Source organism: Rhamphochromis longiceps, linkage group LG13 (assembly GCF_057381845.1).
Source record: "Rhamphochromis longiceps isolate RC_006_pf linkage group LG13, R_longiceps_female_GT1.1, whole genome shotgun sequence".
Classification (NCBI taxonomy): Eukaryota; Metazoa; Chordata; class Actinopteri; order Cichliformes; family Cichlidae; genus Rhamphochromis; species Rhamphochromis longiceps.
This window is the reverse complement of record NC_140569.1, coordinates 20,640,691-20,657,876: the sequence shown is the minus strand read 5'-3', so window position 1 is coordinate 20,657,876 and position 17,186 is coordinate 20,640,691. Positions and strand designations below refer to the sequence as shown.

The window sequence follows — 17,186 nt, the reverse complement described above, 5'->3', positions numbered from 1 at the left end:
GTGAGTACATTTCAACATTTTCAGCAATCACTCACAATCCTGGCACTGCCACGGTATCTGTCGTCTGCATTTACCACATGTGTACCTGTAGCAGTGAACACATCGCACAGTGGCCTGATTTTTTTTGCATCTGTGTTTGACCTGACACGTGGCCCTTTTGGGGGGACCTGTCTCCCTTTCACCCCAATAGAAGCGTACGCTGCAGATGGAGAGCCAACGGCTAAGGCCAGGAGAAGTATCTCGAGTCGCCTTCAGAGCTTCCTGTGTTTCGTCACTCTTGACATGCTTCGTAGCATTCAAGAATGGACTATTCAACATGCACAGCAAACGGAGCATGTTCATTGGTTCATGGACCTCCCTGAACTAATGGCATTTATTGCAATTGTGATCTTGCGGGGGGTTTGCAGGCTTCCATCTGTAAATGACTGCTGGTCAGCAAACCTGGGAAACCCACAGATAATTGGAATTATGGCACGAAACCGCTTCCAAAACATCATGCAACACCTACGCTTTGATGACAAGTCCACCCGCTGTGATCGAGCAAAGACTGACAAGTTTGCTGCAATTTCCAGTGTGTGGGGATCATTTGTCACCAACTGCATCACGTGCTACAACCCTGGTCTACATATCACCATTGATGAACAGCTTTTCCCATCAAAGACTCGGTGCTGTTTCCTGCAGTATATTGCAAGTAAACCTGACAAGTTTGGGATCAAGTTTTGGGTGGCTTGCGACCTAAAATCCAAGTACATTTGCAATGTCTTCCCATATCTTGGCAAGGACCCCAGTCGTCCCACTGGGGAGAGACTTTCTGAAAATGTAGTAATGAGGCTGATGGAACCATTCCTAGACAAGGGCAGAAATGTTACCACGGACAATTTCTTCACATCGCTTTCACTGGCACAAAAACTTCTTAGACGGAAAACCACCATCCTCGGCACAGTCAACAGGATTCGCAGGGAAATTCCTCAATCCACTAGACAGACAGATCGCAATGTATTCACCACTCAGGTATGTTGCAGGTCTTTTGTGGTTCTATGTTTATGTGTTTCATTGTGTGTAAAAGGGCTATGAAAATAACAATTTATCTTATTTCTTAGGTGTTTTCAACCTCTGCTGCCACGCTGACGGCGTATGCGGCCAAACGGAAGAAGACAGTCTATATTCTTAGCAGCATGCACAGCGTGGTTCAGACTGATAACACCACCAAAAGGAAGCCAAACACTGTCACCCTTTACAACAAAACAAAGTGTGGCGTGGATGTGATGGACCAGATGGTTCGGGAGTACACTGTCCGCAAAGGAACACGGCGCTGGCCAGTCGCCGTGTTTTATAACATGATTGACATGGCAGCACTGAATGCACATGTGCTGTATCAAGCATGCACCGGGACGAAGGAAAGACGGGTGGACTTCCTGGTGGCGCTTGCAACAGAGTTGGCTCACTCTCATGTAGCTGCGAAGAAGGCAAGAAAAGATTAGTTGCTTCGGGCAGAACCCTCCACACCTAGCCCTGGAAAAAGAGCCACGTGTCAGGTCAAACACAAATGCAAGAAAAATCAGGCCACTGTGCGATGTGTTCACTGCAAAAGATACACATGTGGTAAATGCAGACTACAGGTACCATGGCAGTGCCAGGATTGTGAGTGATTGCTGACAATGTTGAATTATTTGTAAATATGTGTACAAATGGTTGGTTTTTTGTACTGTTTTTATCAATAAATGTCAGCAACAAAGGACATACACCCATGTGTGTTGATTTCTCCCCAAGATGGCAAACTGAAACACTCCACTCCCCCACCCCCACTCCCCTCCCTCCAGAATTCCTACTTAACAGCCTAATATACATATGAATGACTAGCCAATTTAGCTTCCACTTCCACCATTTGACTGCTCTCCGGGTTTTATAGGTAGAAACCCGGGGATGCTAGTCTAATGCAACCTACTTTCCAATGCAGGCTTTCTTTTGACGTGACAGATTGACACAATGTGTGATGCTTTGTAACTTTGGGATGAATCCATCTCTCCCCTGGTGAAAACTCAATCCTTGGCATGATCTGTTTCTAACTTTTGACTTGTTAGATGTTTGCTTATCCTCTGTGCCGGGGGGAAGCTGACAGGAGAACAATCCCTGCCTGGGGATTTATGTATGCCACGTTTGATGTGTTGCCTGACCTTATTGGGGCTCGGTGGCCAAGAATATAAAACATCCCCAAGAGAAAGTGACATTTTTGACCACAGTAAGACTGATGACATGACATTCATCACACACCAACTGCTGACCACTTTATATCCACGCAGTGATCTATTGACAACTTTACATCAAAACTTATAGGACTTAAAATTTCTGACAGAACTTGATGGGGCTCCGGTTTTTACGCAGTTCGGTGTCAAGCCGCAAGATAAGTGACAGCAAGAGTTACAAAGAAAGCTCACAAAGTTTTAAGCACATTCAGTATTTAAACCTTTGAGTCTTGCTAAACCACAACTTAACTTTGAAAGACTGAGCCCCTCTACACATCCTGTTACTAAATATACACCTTACCCACATGTTTAGACATTATACTTACAGCATAAGTCAAACAGTAAATCTGTATCATTATTTTTAAGCCAACATGGTGGCGCTGCTGTATACGCTACATGACCATAGCTGCAGTTGTTTAACCTCACTTGTCACACTGCACATAAGCAAGGCTAACCGTATGTTTCTATAGGGATGCAAAAACCTTTAAATTCCTTGCATGCCCACATTAGATTAGGCAGACACCGAGATGGGAGCTTAAAGTGTGCCTTAGGCTATGCACTTAAGGCAATTTTATAAAGTCTTGAAAGACTGACACACAATGGCAGGCAGAGGAGGGAGGGGGCAATGCTGGGAAATGATTCCATCCATCTTGGATCTCTTGATGATGGGCAATTTATATCAGCCTGTGGGCCACATTGTGTGTGTTAACTGAGTGAAGAGAAAAGAAAAATGAGCGCATATTCTTGTGTATCAGGGAAATCGGATTAATCCCTAACATTCCCTGAGTGGGACAAGACCCTTCAAAACGAGGCAGACAAACAAGATAACGTGACATCTGTATTTATTAGTGAGGGTGTGACTAGCCCTACAGGTGCATACAAATGAAATGTATCGTGTATCTGTTTAATAAAATACACCAAGGGACAAGCATCACTACAGTTCATTAGGGTCACTGTAGTAACAGAGAGATTTTTTTTTCATTAGCAAACATTTTTATTTGTCAGTCTGGTTCTTCTGGGAGTCACAACCTGTCCAGGGTCTACCCCACCTTTTGTCATTTGCCTGCTAGGATAGGCTCCAGACATCCCTGTGGTCCTAAACTGGATACGTGGTTAAAAAAGTGCATGGATTGATGGAAAGCACTCAGTACAAAACAGCATGCATGAGTGACAGACAGAAAACTGATTAAGTCAGAGACAGCATGAAGGTGGAGGGGTGGTGGTGCAAAGTGGTTTGAAGATGCAGCAACTCTGTGCAGCCAATGAGACCTCCCTATGAGATTTGACAATTGGATGCCTAAAAGGGTATCATTTGAACTGAGATGAGCTGTTATCAGGTGATCTACCAGCATATCCGGCTGAGCTTGGCTTAATGGCCTGCCTGTTATCCTCAGTTTAGTTGACCTTTAGTGCATCCACTACTGTCTGCACTGTACTGCACTGCATCTACTGTCCAATGTTTGGTATTAAATACCAATATTTAAACTTTATGTGACTGGTAAATTTAAATTGTGTTGCGAACTGTAAGTTCAGACAGCCATAATTGAAAGTACACAAGTTTTCTTTGGTCATCTATACGAATATAAAAATACATCTATTATCTAAGTTAAATAATAATGGAGTCAGATAGAATTCCTGCATGCATAAAGTATCAGATAATTATCGCCTGCAAGGGGCTGGTGCATTAGTATTGCATGCCATACTTCACTGTGTGTACATGTGCATTACCCCAACCTCTGGCCCATGCACAAATGCAAAAATACCTTTTACTGTGAATTAATTCATAGTTAAGAGTCGTTATCAGTCCACTATCAGCCCTTGTTTGACTAAAGCTTACAATTAGAATTATTAAACATCACTCATACTGTCACTTCTCGCCTGGTGCCATCCTTTTGATTTCAGCCACCAGACATAAAGGCGCTTTCACCATTATTGTCTCTACATCTGCACTGTCAACAGTTTCCACTCAAAAGCAGCCCTCGGAAATTGACATAAATCTTTCCACATGGGTCCCTGAGACTAAATCTGATGAAGTGCGAGTCTATGGAGCGAATGTGTCTCTTTGTGGTCCTATGCTGTGAAAAAGCTTGACAGCTGCTGATCACAGATATGAAAATGTCAAATAAGATTGACGTCAAACAGGGGAAACCATTGGAGAGTTCTTCAAAACAACAACAACAAAGACAAAATACCCCCCAAAAAACCCCCAAACCTAAAATCAAATACCGCATTAGCTGAAAGATAAAGTGAGACGTGATTTTGAGTTTTACATGGCATTATGCTGCAGGCAGAGTTGACCGTGGACATGACTGAAGTGAACAGATACAGCATTATTCACATGAAACCAGGCACAACTAAAATGAAAGCAATGCTTATCAAATTTATTAGTAAATGTAAATTCTCTCTTAGCAGTAATGTTACTGTTTGACTTGTCACAGATTTAATGTTATATTCAAAAACTAGGTTAGGCGTGGTTGCATGAACTCCGTCCCAGCTTCCACCCAGCTCATGGAGTAAACGACTACCACTGAACCACACAGACAAACTTGTGGATGGCGGCATCTTCTTTGTTGCTGTAGTAGATACATTTTGATTCAACACTTAAACACACCGCCATGAAGCTGCTGGGGTTTTTTTTAAATGTCCAAATGGAAAGCAAATGTTGCTGTTGCAGAGGTTTCTCTTGATTCATAGGATTTGGAGCAGTTGGAGAGTGTAGGGTGCAGCCTTTTTGGCTCAAATTCAGCTTCTCCAGATGTTTGTAGAACTCGAAGCAGTGACAGCTGCTTTCACACGTTAACATCTAAATGATTAAAAAGGTTTAATTTCTCAGGAAGTGGAGTGCTCCCGGTAAATTCTTGCTAAGAATTGTGCAGCACTTAGAAATGCCAGATAAAACTAACGAGGTGCATAATTTTCAGTAAAAGCTAAAGACGTGACTTGAAAGCGCTTTCCGTTGTAATCGGCGGTTTTGTTTTGTTTTTACACATAATTGTTTAAAACACGTTTTACTGCTCGAGTCCTTGCTATACTTTATTTTTGTTTTATTCGAAACTTGTGTCAAACACGTGTCTTTGCATGCTAGGAAAAAAGACTTTATCCATCAATATATTTGACTAGAAAGTCATTATTTAATATTTAAATAACAATAATTTCGTACTTCATTGTCTTGCTTAGAGTAAACACATTAAACAAGAAAATAACCTTGAGGGTGAAATAAAAGGCAGTGAAATTCTCTGTTTTAAAGATGTCTTAATGAAGGGCCAAGATGCTGACTTGTGAATCCTTATTTAAGGATCTGCAAATGTTCTCAGCCGTTTGATGTTTAGCTTCCACGAGACTCTGTTTGATAATCCGAGAAAGGGTCCTGAAGCATCTGCGATTAAAATGTCAAAAAGACACTCATATGGCTTTCCATGCACTGCTTCCCAAGCATCAGAGGATTTTTAAAAGCAGTTAATTGCAAGGCAACGTCAAAAGGCCAGAACTAGCTTGGAACGTCATTCTGCATTTTTATTTTTTCTACAAGTTTGGGGGCAGTAAGGAAGAAAACCGCCTAGTTTTACAACTAGTTTGTTTTTATATCGTAGCATTAGAAAGAGACAAGTCAGAACTGTAAAATAACCTTATGGTAGACTCACAGTGTCATATCACTTCTAAGATATTCTAAGATGGATTAATATATATATAGTTAAAATGTTATTTATGAAAGCTAGGGATAAGGTGAAGTGAGTTGTCAGGCAGATTAATTCTCCCTAAATATTTATTTTTGACCACAACAGGGATGTTAACTGATCTGAAGTCACTGGGTTGCACTTTTTATTGTTCCCTTGGCACAGTGGTGGGATATTGGTAATTTCGAGGTTATTTGAAAGAAAAAAAGAAAAAAAAATATTGACATTTGAAAAAGTAATAAAAGTGTATGCATCTGATATGTTTACACTCAGTGCTGTGGACCTGGAGACCGGAAGAGTAAATTTAAAAAAGATATTGGATATTTTAGAACTCAGTGTGTGGTGTTTGTTTATATTTCTCTGTCGTTTTCAAAGCTAGCCAACTGCAGCAGATTCACCTATAGGCCTCCATAATAATGATGTGAATTGAGCCCTCACTGTTTTCAAGCAGTTTAATATTATGGTCACTACTTTAATATTACATTGGAAGTTAGTTATAGTCAATTTCAACATTTCATTATTTGTAAGTCTTATATAAATAAAGCCTATTCTGAAAGATTTGTTCACATTTGTTTAAAAATACTTTGATCGTGTAGTTTATGTTAAAGTCCAGCTCAGTGTTCACATAACCTGCACGTGGACCATAGCTCTCCACTTGCAAATGTTTTCTCTCTGCTAATTGTCAACATGAGCACTCTCATTTGGTTTGAACCAACATGGCTGACAGATGGCACATCATCCCCTCAATGAGTCCTAAGAGTGGATCCTATTGGATAATAGAAAGAGCCAAATGTTTGAAAAATGATTATCATACCATGGAGTCATTCAGTGGTGCTATGATTAAAATTACCTGATGTAGTATGGGGGGGGGGGAAATCAGATAGTTAACACTAGGTTTGTGAAAGTCAGACAGAGAGAATGTAGCTGAGTTGTCCCAGTTGTATCATTGCTGTTCAAAAATAGACCAGCTGCCCTCAAATACTGTGATAGAGGACAGACCGCGCACAATTCAGATGCTATTTCACAGTGAAAGTAACAAGCTTTTATATGCCTTTGCCAGAGATCTGTTCATCCACTATTGCTGTTAGGTTGTACACAATTAAGTGAAACTGGAATCAAACATATTTCTAGTAAATACATTTCCATCCTGTTACAGGTAAAAAATAAAAATAAACAACAAACTGAACAAAAGTTCTACAAAACATGATCCATCCATAGTGTTAGTATTCTTATTTTAGAAAAAACAATACCGCTGTCCATGTTGAAGTTCTAAAAAATACGATTTCTCTTCCACTGATTTCAGGTAAGCTTGAGTAGTTTTCTATAATAATCCTGGTATTTTTGTTGAGCTTAAAAGACACATGTATCGCCCAAGTGGATGACGCAAACGATGGCTGTGCAGCCGAAATGCGACAGAAGGAGGAAAAGTCTTGTTTTTCCTATAACACATGCAGACAAATGCAGACAAAACTACAACCTTATTGTAGTACACCAAATGTTTTCTTTCTTCATTATGTGAAATGCTGGCTTGCGCCCACTCGATGATATCCATTGCAGACATTGTTGCCTGTAAATCCCTCATGCAGTTTGAGTTGACTTGCCTGCTGTTTGCAGTATCCAACCCTGTTTCATTTTTAGGTTTATCAAGTTTTATTGAACCACCCAGGAGCAAATCTTTCTTTGGATCCTGCCTTGCCATTTGCCCCAACAGCCACCAGAGTTCTTTCTCTCTCTCTTTCTTTTTGATGTCCAGCACTGGAATTCTTCATCAGGTAATTGCTTGTGTAGCCGCCTAAGCTGTTCAATCGGCCACCCCAACCATCCATCAGCCGCCCCTGCCAACACCCAGTGAAATGTCCATCCCTCAAATATTCAATAGCCTGTCTTCTCTGCGCCATGACTACTGGGCACTACCCCAATTGCTCCAGGTCTTAAGACTGGTGTCTGCCACTGTAAGACTCACTGATATTTAATTTGAAGTATTTGCATCCCAGTTGTCTACCTGTCCTGGATCAAAACTACTGCCCACCAATCACAACTCTTCCAACCATCTTTTTTTTTCTCCCTAGCCTTGCAGCCACCCTCTAAACTCTCTAGCTCAGCAGATTTCCAGCCCTCAGGCCATCCATCTGACCTCTTTTGCCCTGGCCCCCCACCTGTTATGTGATGCTTCTTTTCTTTCCAGCCGTGAGGCAGTCTACCTGGCCTTCTACACTACCTCAGGGGCAATCATTCATGATGTCTTTTTGAGGCTAATTAACACATACTGACACCGTGAACAAGTCTTATTGTAAAGTACGAAAAAAATTCCACTTTTGAGTGGAAATGATCCAACATGGGAAATCACGGGACTGTTCTGTTTGCTGCAGAGAAGGTGACATCAAATCAACACAAATGGCACAACAATCTCAAACACAGACACAGTTTGGAGGACTATGCATCAAGCAGCAAACAACTTATTCAGATAAGCAAAAGTGCAAAATGTAATGTTACTCAAGTCATTGGCTTTACATAAATGTAATATTTGTTGTATTCTTATGGAGTGTCACATTTCTACACCATAAAATTAAGCATTCTATATGAGCTGCTGTGTTTCGTTTAGGTAAAGCGGTTGTGTTTTGTGTCCTCATAATTTGTGGGAGTTTCCCTCCTGATACGTTATATAATTCTGCAGTATTTTTGACTGATGCTACGGCACCTTAGGCAGTGACTTTTATCAGCACTTACTGTAAAATGAATATCTTTAAGAAGTCTGCTGAAGCCTATACATGCTGCCTTTTAGTTTTGTATGCACTCAAACTATTTTGTAAAGGACTGGTATAGATATAAATGTCTCAACTGCTGTGAGACGGGCTATTTTCTAACTCATTAGTATTAGTAACTCATATTTGTTTGATTCGTGTTGGGTTCTGATAGAAAACTTGATGGAGTCATGATGACATTCACTAAACAAGAACTCTGCAACTTCAGGACCTCGCCATCATTGACTCAAAGTCAGTATGAACACAGGTTTAAATCAACACGTGTGAGTTTTACAGCCAAGCATTAAACTCATATGACTTACAACTGGCCTACCGTGTTGTTCGCTCTGAATGAGGTTTAATGCAGTTTCTTTGCAGTCCCAATAATGTTGTAATGGTTTACCCAGAAAAATGTATCACCCTGATTTTGAACATGGAAATTATCCCAAAAAAACACACACAGAAAACAATGAATACCTATAACAACAAAAAAAGTGAAAAGAAGTGAAAGTGCATGCCCACTTACAGTATGGTGCTGTCCCACAGCGCACAGTAAGGGTTCATTGTTCCCTGGAAGGCAGGAAAAGGACAAAATGTTTGGTAAATTATGATGATAACTCATCATCATTTTCATCACCACCATCATCATTATTATAAATCAAGTGCACGTTTGTCCTTTTATTTAGCTTTTTTGAAAACGTGTTTCATAGATCACACAAAAAAGCTTTGAACTCCACTACCACAGACACACACACGCATGCACAAATTTGCTGACACGTTCAGACTTACATGCACTTTATCTCAAAGATGAATAAAAAGGTCTGGATCATAAAAAGGGATTGTCCTTGTAATTATCTGAACGTAGTGCTCTCTCCCGACACAAATTAATTATCGAGCCAATTAACCGCCATTGTGTGTCAGCTAATGGGAGATGATACGTGCTGTGGTCTTTGTAGAACACTCAGCCAGCAAACAAAAACTCTTTGTGTAGTGTTAACAAAGGAACATGAAGGTCAATAAACTATAGATCCAAACTATATATAGTATTTACTGTGCATTTGTGTATGAACATTTTAGTTACTGTGCTTACATTTGCCAAGTGAGCCAGTTCAATCTCCAGGTGGGACTCAGTGGCCTTGGGCTCGGGTCTCACAGTCACAGCTATGACCTTGGAGTTCACAACTGTGTGGTTCCTGAATCAAACAGAGATGTGAGAAAATTACAAAATTAATTATTCAAATGTGTCATTCTGCATTTAGTCAAGACTCGAACAAAATTTCACAATAAACATGGCATGTGAAACAAACGGGGAAAAAAAGAGCTTAACATCGCATTCACCGGGAGAAGATCAAGTCAAAAAACCAAAAGAATTATAATAATTTATAATAAATCTTTTTACAAACATGGATGATAATAATTGCTGTATGTGTAACTATGTTTGTGCATAGGTAGCCATATTTACACATATGTGTTGTGATCTTTTTACTAAATGCTTCTTAGATGTCCTTGTCAATTAACATTTCAGTGTTGTTCATCAGTGTGGCTTATTTTTAAGTTTAGCTGTGTTAGCACGGTGCATGAATTTACACTGAGGGGCAACCCCCAGAGCAGAAAAATGAAGACACTGATGTGCAGAAACTGCATTTCCCCTAAGTGCCACTGGAGTATGGATCTAAAAGGGAGTCTGTCTAATTTTACAGCACTAAAAATAATATTTAGAAGCTGTTATTAAAAACAAAACAAACAAACAAATCAGTTTCTCCTCTCCTAACAATGCTGGGTGGGGTGATTTTTCTTCTTTTTCTTTTTCTAACTCATCCACCATAGTTGAATTTGGGATGTGGCTGCACTGATTGACAGCTGTCCCACACAGGCAGCTGGGGCTGACTGGGTGACATAATTAAACTGGATCCCTGCACTGAATGTGTGAGCTGTTTGTGTAGGTTTAATAGATTCTCTCACTAATCAGACCATCCTACAAGTCTGTGCTTCAGTTTTGATGAGTGAAATTCTAGTGTGCTAAAGCTCAGTTTCCTGTTCAGGCCCGCTTTTCAACTAATCAACATTCAAACTACGCATAGTGTAACCCCTGTTGGGCCACATGCTGTTGGTTGTTTGGAGGACTGCACACAAACACGTCTGAGTAGGTGGCATGGCCATAATCCTTCATCCTGTGTAGCCAAATACCTACGCAAACAGACACAAACGAGTTACAGTGAATCCCTCATTAGGAATAACATCATGCATCATCATTTCCAACGCTCTAGATTCTAGCATTTTTATAATGTCTGAAAAATTACTGTTAATACTAAAGGATTAGGTATAACTTTAGAGTCAGTGAGGCTTAAGGGCCATGCTGGTATTAAAACCTGATTTGGTGTTTTAGGGAAGATATTGTGCATATATTTTTGAATTTAAAGCTCCTCTCTGCCTGGTAATCTAATGATCTACATTTCAGAGTGCGAGTTCTTCAAATTCAAGTTTCAGTGTCAGGCAGCATATTTTCTCTAATGCTGCTTGCACTGAATACTAACCTCAATATTAAAGTCAGTAAAGGAGGACTACAAGAGCTGCCCATTAGACATCAGATATGCTATACAGGATGATTTGGCAGTAATTATGTAAAGAAAAAAGAAAAGAAAAGAAACTAGAAAACACAGTCTACAAAGCTCACCTGAAGATGCTTTGTGTTATATGCTTTTACAGGCTAGCATCATAGTCATGTTTCAATGGGATATCCAGCTTTGGTATAGTTGACAGAACATATTATATTTTGAAATGAAGATAAAAATCAGTATGTACTTTCCCCCAGGGAGAAGAATTGTCATGCACACGAAGAAAAGAAGAGCTGAAAATGCAGCAGGTCCATAATGATGAGCAGCAAATAATTCAAATTTGTCATCTGACTTTTGCATATGTCTGTTTCCCGTACTTATTTTAAAATGTAATAAACACGTGACACATAGATGCCTCTCTAATTACGAGTACACTAAAAGCCACATTGCCTGGTATTTCTCTTTTCAGAGTTGCCATTTGATCAGCTTATCCTCATGTTTGTCTGCAGAGGACACAATTCAGTGTCCCATTATAACCTCCTCTCTGCATTTACCCACAGGGCTGCTGCTCTCTCTGTGACAGCTGGCCCGAACGGTGCTGGAATGACCGGTTTGTCCTTGGGACGTTGCTGCCAGGGACTTGTTGATTGGTGTCTGACACCAGGTGTTTGTTTGGGACATCCCACTGCTTTTCCAGACACTAATGTCATCCTTAATTAACTACATACTGCATGCTACAGTGACACAGAGCTCTAAAAAAAAAAGAAAGAACAGCAGCAAAATGCAAGTATTTGCTTGTAAGAAGGACAAAATAAGATTTCTATTCAATGTATTAAGTGGAACTTTCAGGGACACTGGAGCGACAAAGGCACAGCATGTTTTTCAGACTTGATCTGCTACTGTGAATAAAAATGGACACCTGTGCAGCTTCCAAAGGATTAAATCTGTCTCATATTTCCTCCTGCTAGCAGACCAGAAAACGCAGACAATGAGAAATGTTGCCCTTACTTTGGTGAAGGTAGCATGAGTCCAAGAGTCTTGTAGAGAACGGTTCCCAAAATGAAGACAGGCGATCCCTCCATATCTGAAGGAGGAAATGAAGCTTTGATGTCATGTCAGATAGATTTCCCTTTTTTTATTACTACTGCAAATGATGATGCTTTGCGAATTTTTAAGTAAAGAAACACTGTCATCAGCCACAAAAAACCCAAACATTTTAAGCATATTTTGCAGGGCAAACAGATGTATAAATTAGATTCTGAATTTAAAAAAATGTAGTTGTGTATATAGTTTTCTAAAGTTCATTTTATATATGCAAATTAGGTGTTAGCTCATTAAATATACAATCATTTACATAAATGCCCACTGAAACCTGAAGGTGTGCTTTTATTTCCAAACAAATCACATTAACTAACACCTGATTTTGTTTGTCCAGCAAGAGAAGTGCCAGAATCCACTGCAGAATTGGTTTGGGTCAAGCACGTGGCATCCTGATCAATTCCTTGTTTTGCTATCATTGATATATTTCGGATAAGACTGATTACACCAATCAACCAAATTGCCTGGCTCTGGATTGCAGTATAGAGTGGCAACTGGCATTGTTTGAGAGGACGCTACAAATGCTGAGCTGATGGAAAACTCTTGCAACTGAACAAGCACAGGCAAGCAAACTGGCTCTGTTCAGAGGCTTGTACCATTATTTCACTTTTTCTAAACAAGGAGTGGTGAAGCATAAACATTAAAGGGAAAAACCATTCTTCAGAAGACAGATGTGTCTGCTTGAAAGTCTAGTAACTTGTCAGACACTCCAACTCAGCTAAAATCATTCCACTTCTGCTGAGATGTGAAGACATATATTTTCCAATTTTCAACAGTGGCCAGTGAATCAATCATTGTGTATCCATGAAGCATTAATCCTGCGAATCTACTACAGTTTCCCTGCACATTTAAGATGTGTTGCTGCAGGTTGTAATTCTGAAGCTTGACAGAATATATGTATGTATATACTGAATATATATTCTAAGACAGATGGAGCTTGCACGTGGAGACTGTTTATGTGCCTCTGATTCTTGAAGAAAGATGTATTTGACTAGCAGTCAGATGACTCGGTGATATAGTCCCATACCTGCTGACTGGGAAACAAAGAGGCCCTTTGGGATGACCACTTTATCTTCAGAGTTTCTGGCCCAGTCAACCATGCCTTTACGGCCCTTCATGGGGAAGTTAATGTCAGTCATCACAGACACTGCTGGAAGCCTCTGGATGCTGGCAACTACAGAAAAACGAGGAAATATAGATTATTAGCATTGCTTGAACATTGCATATTAAATGAAATTATGAACATAACCATGCAGTCTGCACCACTGTCATTCAAAAGTAAACACAAGGGCAGTCCTTTGATTCGAGTTCAACATGCAGAGTCTGCATTCTCTCACAAATTAATAGGTAGATTTTACATGAAACTGAATCATTATGCAAATATGCAGGTCATCTGTCAGCCATACCAGGCCAACTGGGCTTTTGACGCATTCATTTGCTGCAAAATACAAACCCAAAGCTACAACTGGCACCTGACAAGTACTAGAAAGGTAATCACCTTAATCACGCTTTCCTTTTATGGCACCTCCCTGCTGAGGTGCCATAAAAGGCCAGTCAGTGCACTAAGGCTGTGACAAGGAAAATACCCAGGATCAACAGAAAGGGCCTTAGCATTACAAGAGGAGGATAAAGCTGTACTGTTCTCTACCTGGTATCACATCCAGTCCCAGTCAGGTAGTGCTTCAGCAAGGGGAATCTGAGGCTAATCCTACCATTGATGCAGAAGCTCTATTGTTCATTGTACTGTGCCAATAGTACAATTTGAATCCTGGCGAGACTCCATGTGTGAGTGAAATCAGTGACAGTGAAGGTGCATCTAGGTGTTTGGGATGATCCTGCAGCGGGCATGAAATCACAGAGCACCACAAGACCTGCCGTTTTTGCAAAGAGGCCCGTTCGTAGCACCAGATGTCGGGAGCAGCAGTCGTCGTGCATGTTTATTCGTGTTTGTGGTTTTAGTCACAGGGCACACTGTGAAACACAACATGGTGCTGGGAAGACTGTCTCTCAGAGTTCTGGGTAATTCTGCAGGTAAATGGGGCTTTGAATCCGCCTGATGGGGCTACGCAGCACAAATAAAGCAGTAATTACGGACAGCGACGCCTCTGAACAGCGATTCATTGCACTAAGAGTATTCTGTATGGTTCATTTTCATAAGAGGGATTTATTGCATCGCTCATTACGTCTGAATGCGTTCATGAGAGGTTCAGCGTTAAGTAAACCATTGAAGTCAGACAACATAAACATCCTGCAAAGAAATTAATGAGCATTTCCAGCTATTGTGTGTGCAGTGGAAATTAATCACTATTACTGTCAAAATATTCTCTCGACCATGACACGCAGCCTCACAGTAGACAACCAGAAAAAAAAAGACAATAGAGCGTAATGCAGTCCACCTTCAAGACTGTGTTAAATTATTTTTTGCATGTCCCAAGCTTCACTTTGTCCTCCAACTGTTAGCTTGCAAGGAGGGAGAACAAGTTGCTGCAGTGGACAGCCTTTTCCAATCAAGGTTATTTGACTAAAAGTAGGAGGACACAGGACGATACAGTGGTGACAGCCAGTATTTATCTAGGTGTCAAGAGGCTGCCATAAATTAGTGACGAAATGATGCCGCAATATCTTACTCAGCCAGATGCTCTCCACTTGGCTTTCACTGATGGAGACACAAAACTTTCCATTCCTTTAATCAAAAAGGGCCACGTGGTCGCTAAGGCACTGTGTGTGTGAGCTGAAATCACTGCCATTGGCTGGCTGTGCCGGTGCACTGGCCACGGATGGGATAATTAGAAAGTCCGATGTATTAATCATGTGGTATCGAATCATATCTTGATTGTTTTTTGAAAACAGCTCTGCAGTGGCAAATGCGAAAACATTTTATAGGAGCGGTAATTAATTTTGACATTAGAAAAAAAAGAAAAAATTAAATCAGAGAGTCCATTCTGGCATAATAATTTCTCCCAGCTAGGCCCCTGTATTTTACCACCACCAGCAGCCAGTCAAGTTGATTCTAGCCAGAGGCAACTCATTAATGTTATATCTCCAAATAATTGCTCAAAAGCCAAATGCCCCCCCTCTCTGCCGAGCCTTTGTGCTCACTTTTTCCAAAAGAAAAGCTGCTTTAGCACTCTACATAATAATGATGCTTCCAACATTCACATACTCTTATTAAGAGGTTCACTCATGCTCCTTAAGATTTCTAACAGAAAATGATGGGATTATTCAAATGAGCTTTTTACCGACAAGTGTTCTTTGCACTTTATGTGGGCACACTTTTAGTGTAGCTGTTCCTCCTTCAGTCAAAACAACCAAGTTCCTCTCAACACAAGTTTTATTTTTAATTACTTGCCTTTTGATCTCACACCGAGTAACGCTGTTGTTATTTCAAAATAAAGGTAATCTTTACAATGAGCGTGCATATACATAAATTAAGAAAAAAACCCAAACAAAATATAATAACTCGGATGATAATAAGCAAGAAGATGTTGTTGACCGTGTTGGAATTATTCCATTATTTCAGTTTCTTGCATTTCTTGTTGCATGAAATCAATATATCTTCTTTCTATGGACATGTGGGAGAAAAACTTCAGAATGTTTTGAATATGGTGCCCTGATTATGCCACTCAGTGCTTTATTAGACTGAGAAACAGCGGTGAGTTGCATCATTGCTCCACGCTTACCAAAAATATTTCCTGTCATATCACATCTGACAGATGGACACGGTTTAGTCCACAGTCCAGCAGGTTTGAGTGGAGGCCAGGACAGTGATACAGCTGACTAATGTAATAAGAGTCAAATAGTTTAAATTCAAGCCCAGCTATGAAATGCATTAAACTGCTCAAGGAACTTGTATGAATGTGGATAAAACACTTAACCGTCAATTTAGAGTCAGTTTCACAGAGCAGATTCCATTTTGTGTATAAAGCAGGGGTCATGTGTTAATGCTTTTTTGAGCATAAGGAGAAGGCACTGGCAATGAGTTTGGATGACGGCCATTAAGACAAATTGAAATAAGTATAAAGTATAAAGTAGGAGAACAGCACAGAAATATTCTCACATCTGTGAAAGAAGTCATTAATGATTGGCAATGTGAAATGCATTCAAACCTTATTTCCAAGTCTAAATCCATTAGTTAATTTGACTCTCACAGTGTTTCATAATGGTACTTTGATGTGTGCATTCATTGAACCATGTTTGGTATGCTATTCTTGGAGACTACCGATTCATCATTATGGAAATCACATACCATAAAGAAACACAGAGAGCAAGTGTGCTCGAAGTGAGCTGAATGTTAGCTATTGTAAAGAATACAAGGATGAAACATCTCTGTTCCTCTTAAGAGGAATGGCCTAATGGCACAGCTGTGCACACTCACATTCACTTGCATGAATAAATGAAGACCACCGGTCTACTCTTCCATTCCAGTAAGACACCATTTGTGGCTGAGTAAAAAATGAAATGCCACAGAGACCTCAGATCATCCGAGAGGCTGCGCGACCGAAGCTAAAAGAACCCACAGCAGCACTTTGGTTTTTTTGTTTTGTTTTTCAAGTCATAATCTCGACAAAAATCAGCGTTGCAGAAAAGCTCATTACAGCTGCAAAGAAAACTTGTAATTTCACTTCCAATTTTACAGCCTTTTATCAGACCCTCCTACTGTATTTTTTTCATGACTGCTAATCTCACAAGGAACTGACAAGCAATCTTTTATTTATTTACTTTTAATTAATTTTTTTCATGCGGCTGTACAACTGCAAAACACGCTATAGGGTATGTTCTGCTAATCAAGTCTTACTCACAGAACTACAGTTCAGTGCAGCGTCAAACCGAACCATTTCATCTTCAGAATAACATAAATATTTGATGTGATTATTG

At 40.1% G+C, this 17,186-nt stretch overlaps 1 protein-coding gene across 2 annotated transcripts in view; it reads right to left on the bottom strand.

Annotated features, from left to right (window-relative positions):
• adgrb3 (adhesion G protein-coupled receptor B3) overlaps window positions 1-17,186 on the bottom strand; it is a 121,822-nt gene that overhangs the window by 24,510 nt on the left and 80,126 nt on the right. For both annotated transcript variants that reach the window (XM_085428366.1, XM_085428367.1), the window contains exons 13-16: window positions 13,339-13,485; window positions 12,222-12,297; window positions 9,749-9,851; window positions 9,185-9,228 (exon numbers count right to left, since the gene is read on the bottom strand). In XM_085428366.1, the coding sequence (XP_085284492.1) occupies window positions 9,185-9,228; window positions 9,749-9,851; window positions 12,222-12,297; window positions 13,339-13,485 (370 nt within the window). The remainder of the gene's footprint in view (window positions 1-9,184; window positions 9,229-9,748; window positions 9,852-12,221; window positions 12,298-13,338; window positions 13,486-17,186) is intronic.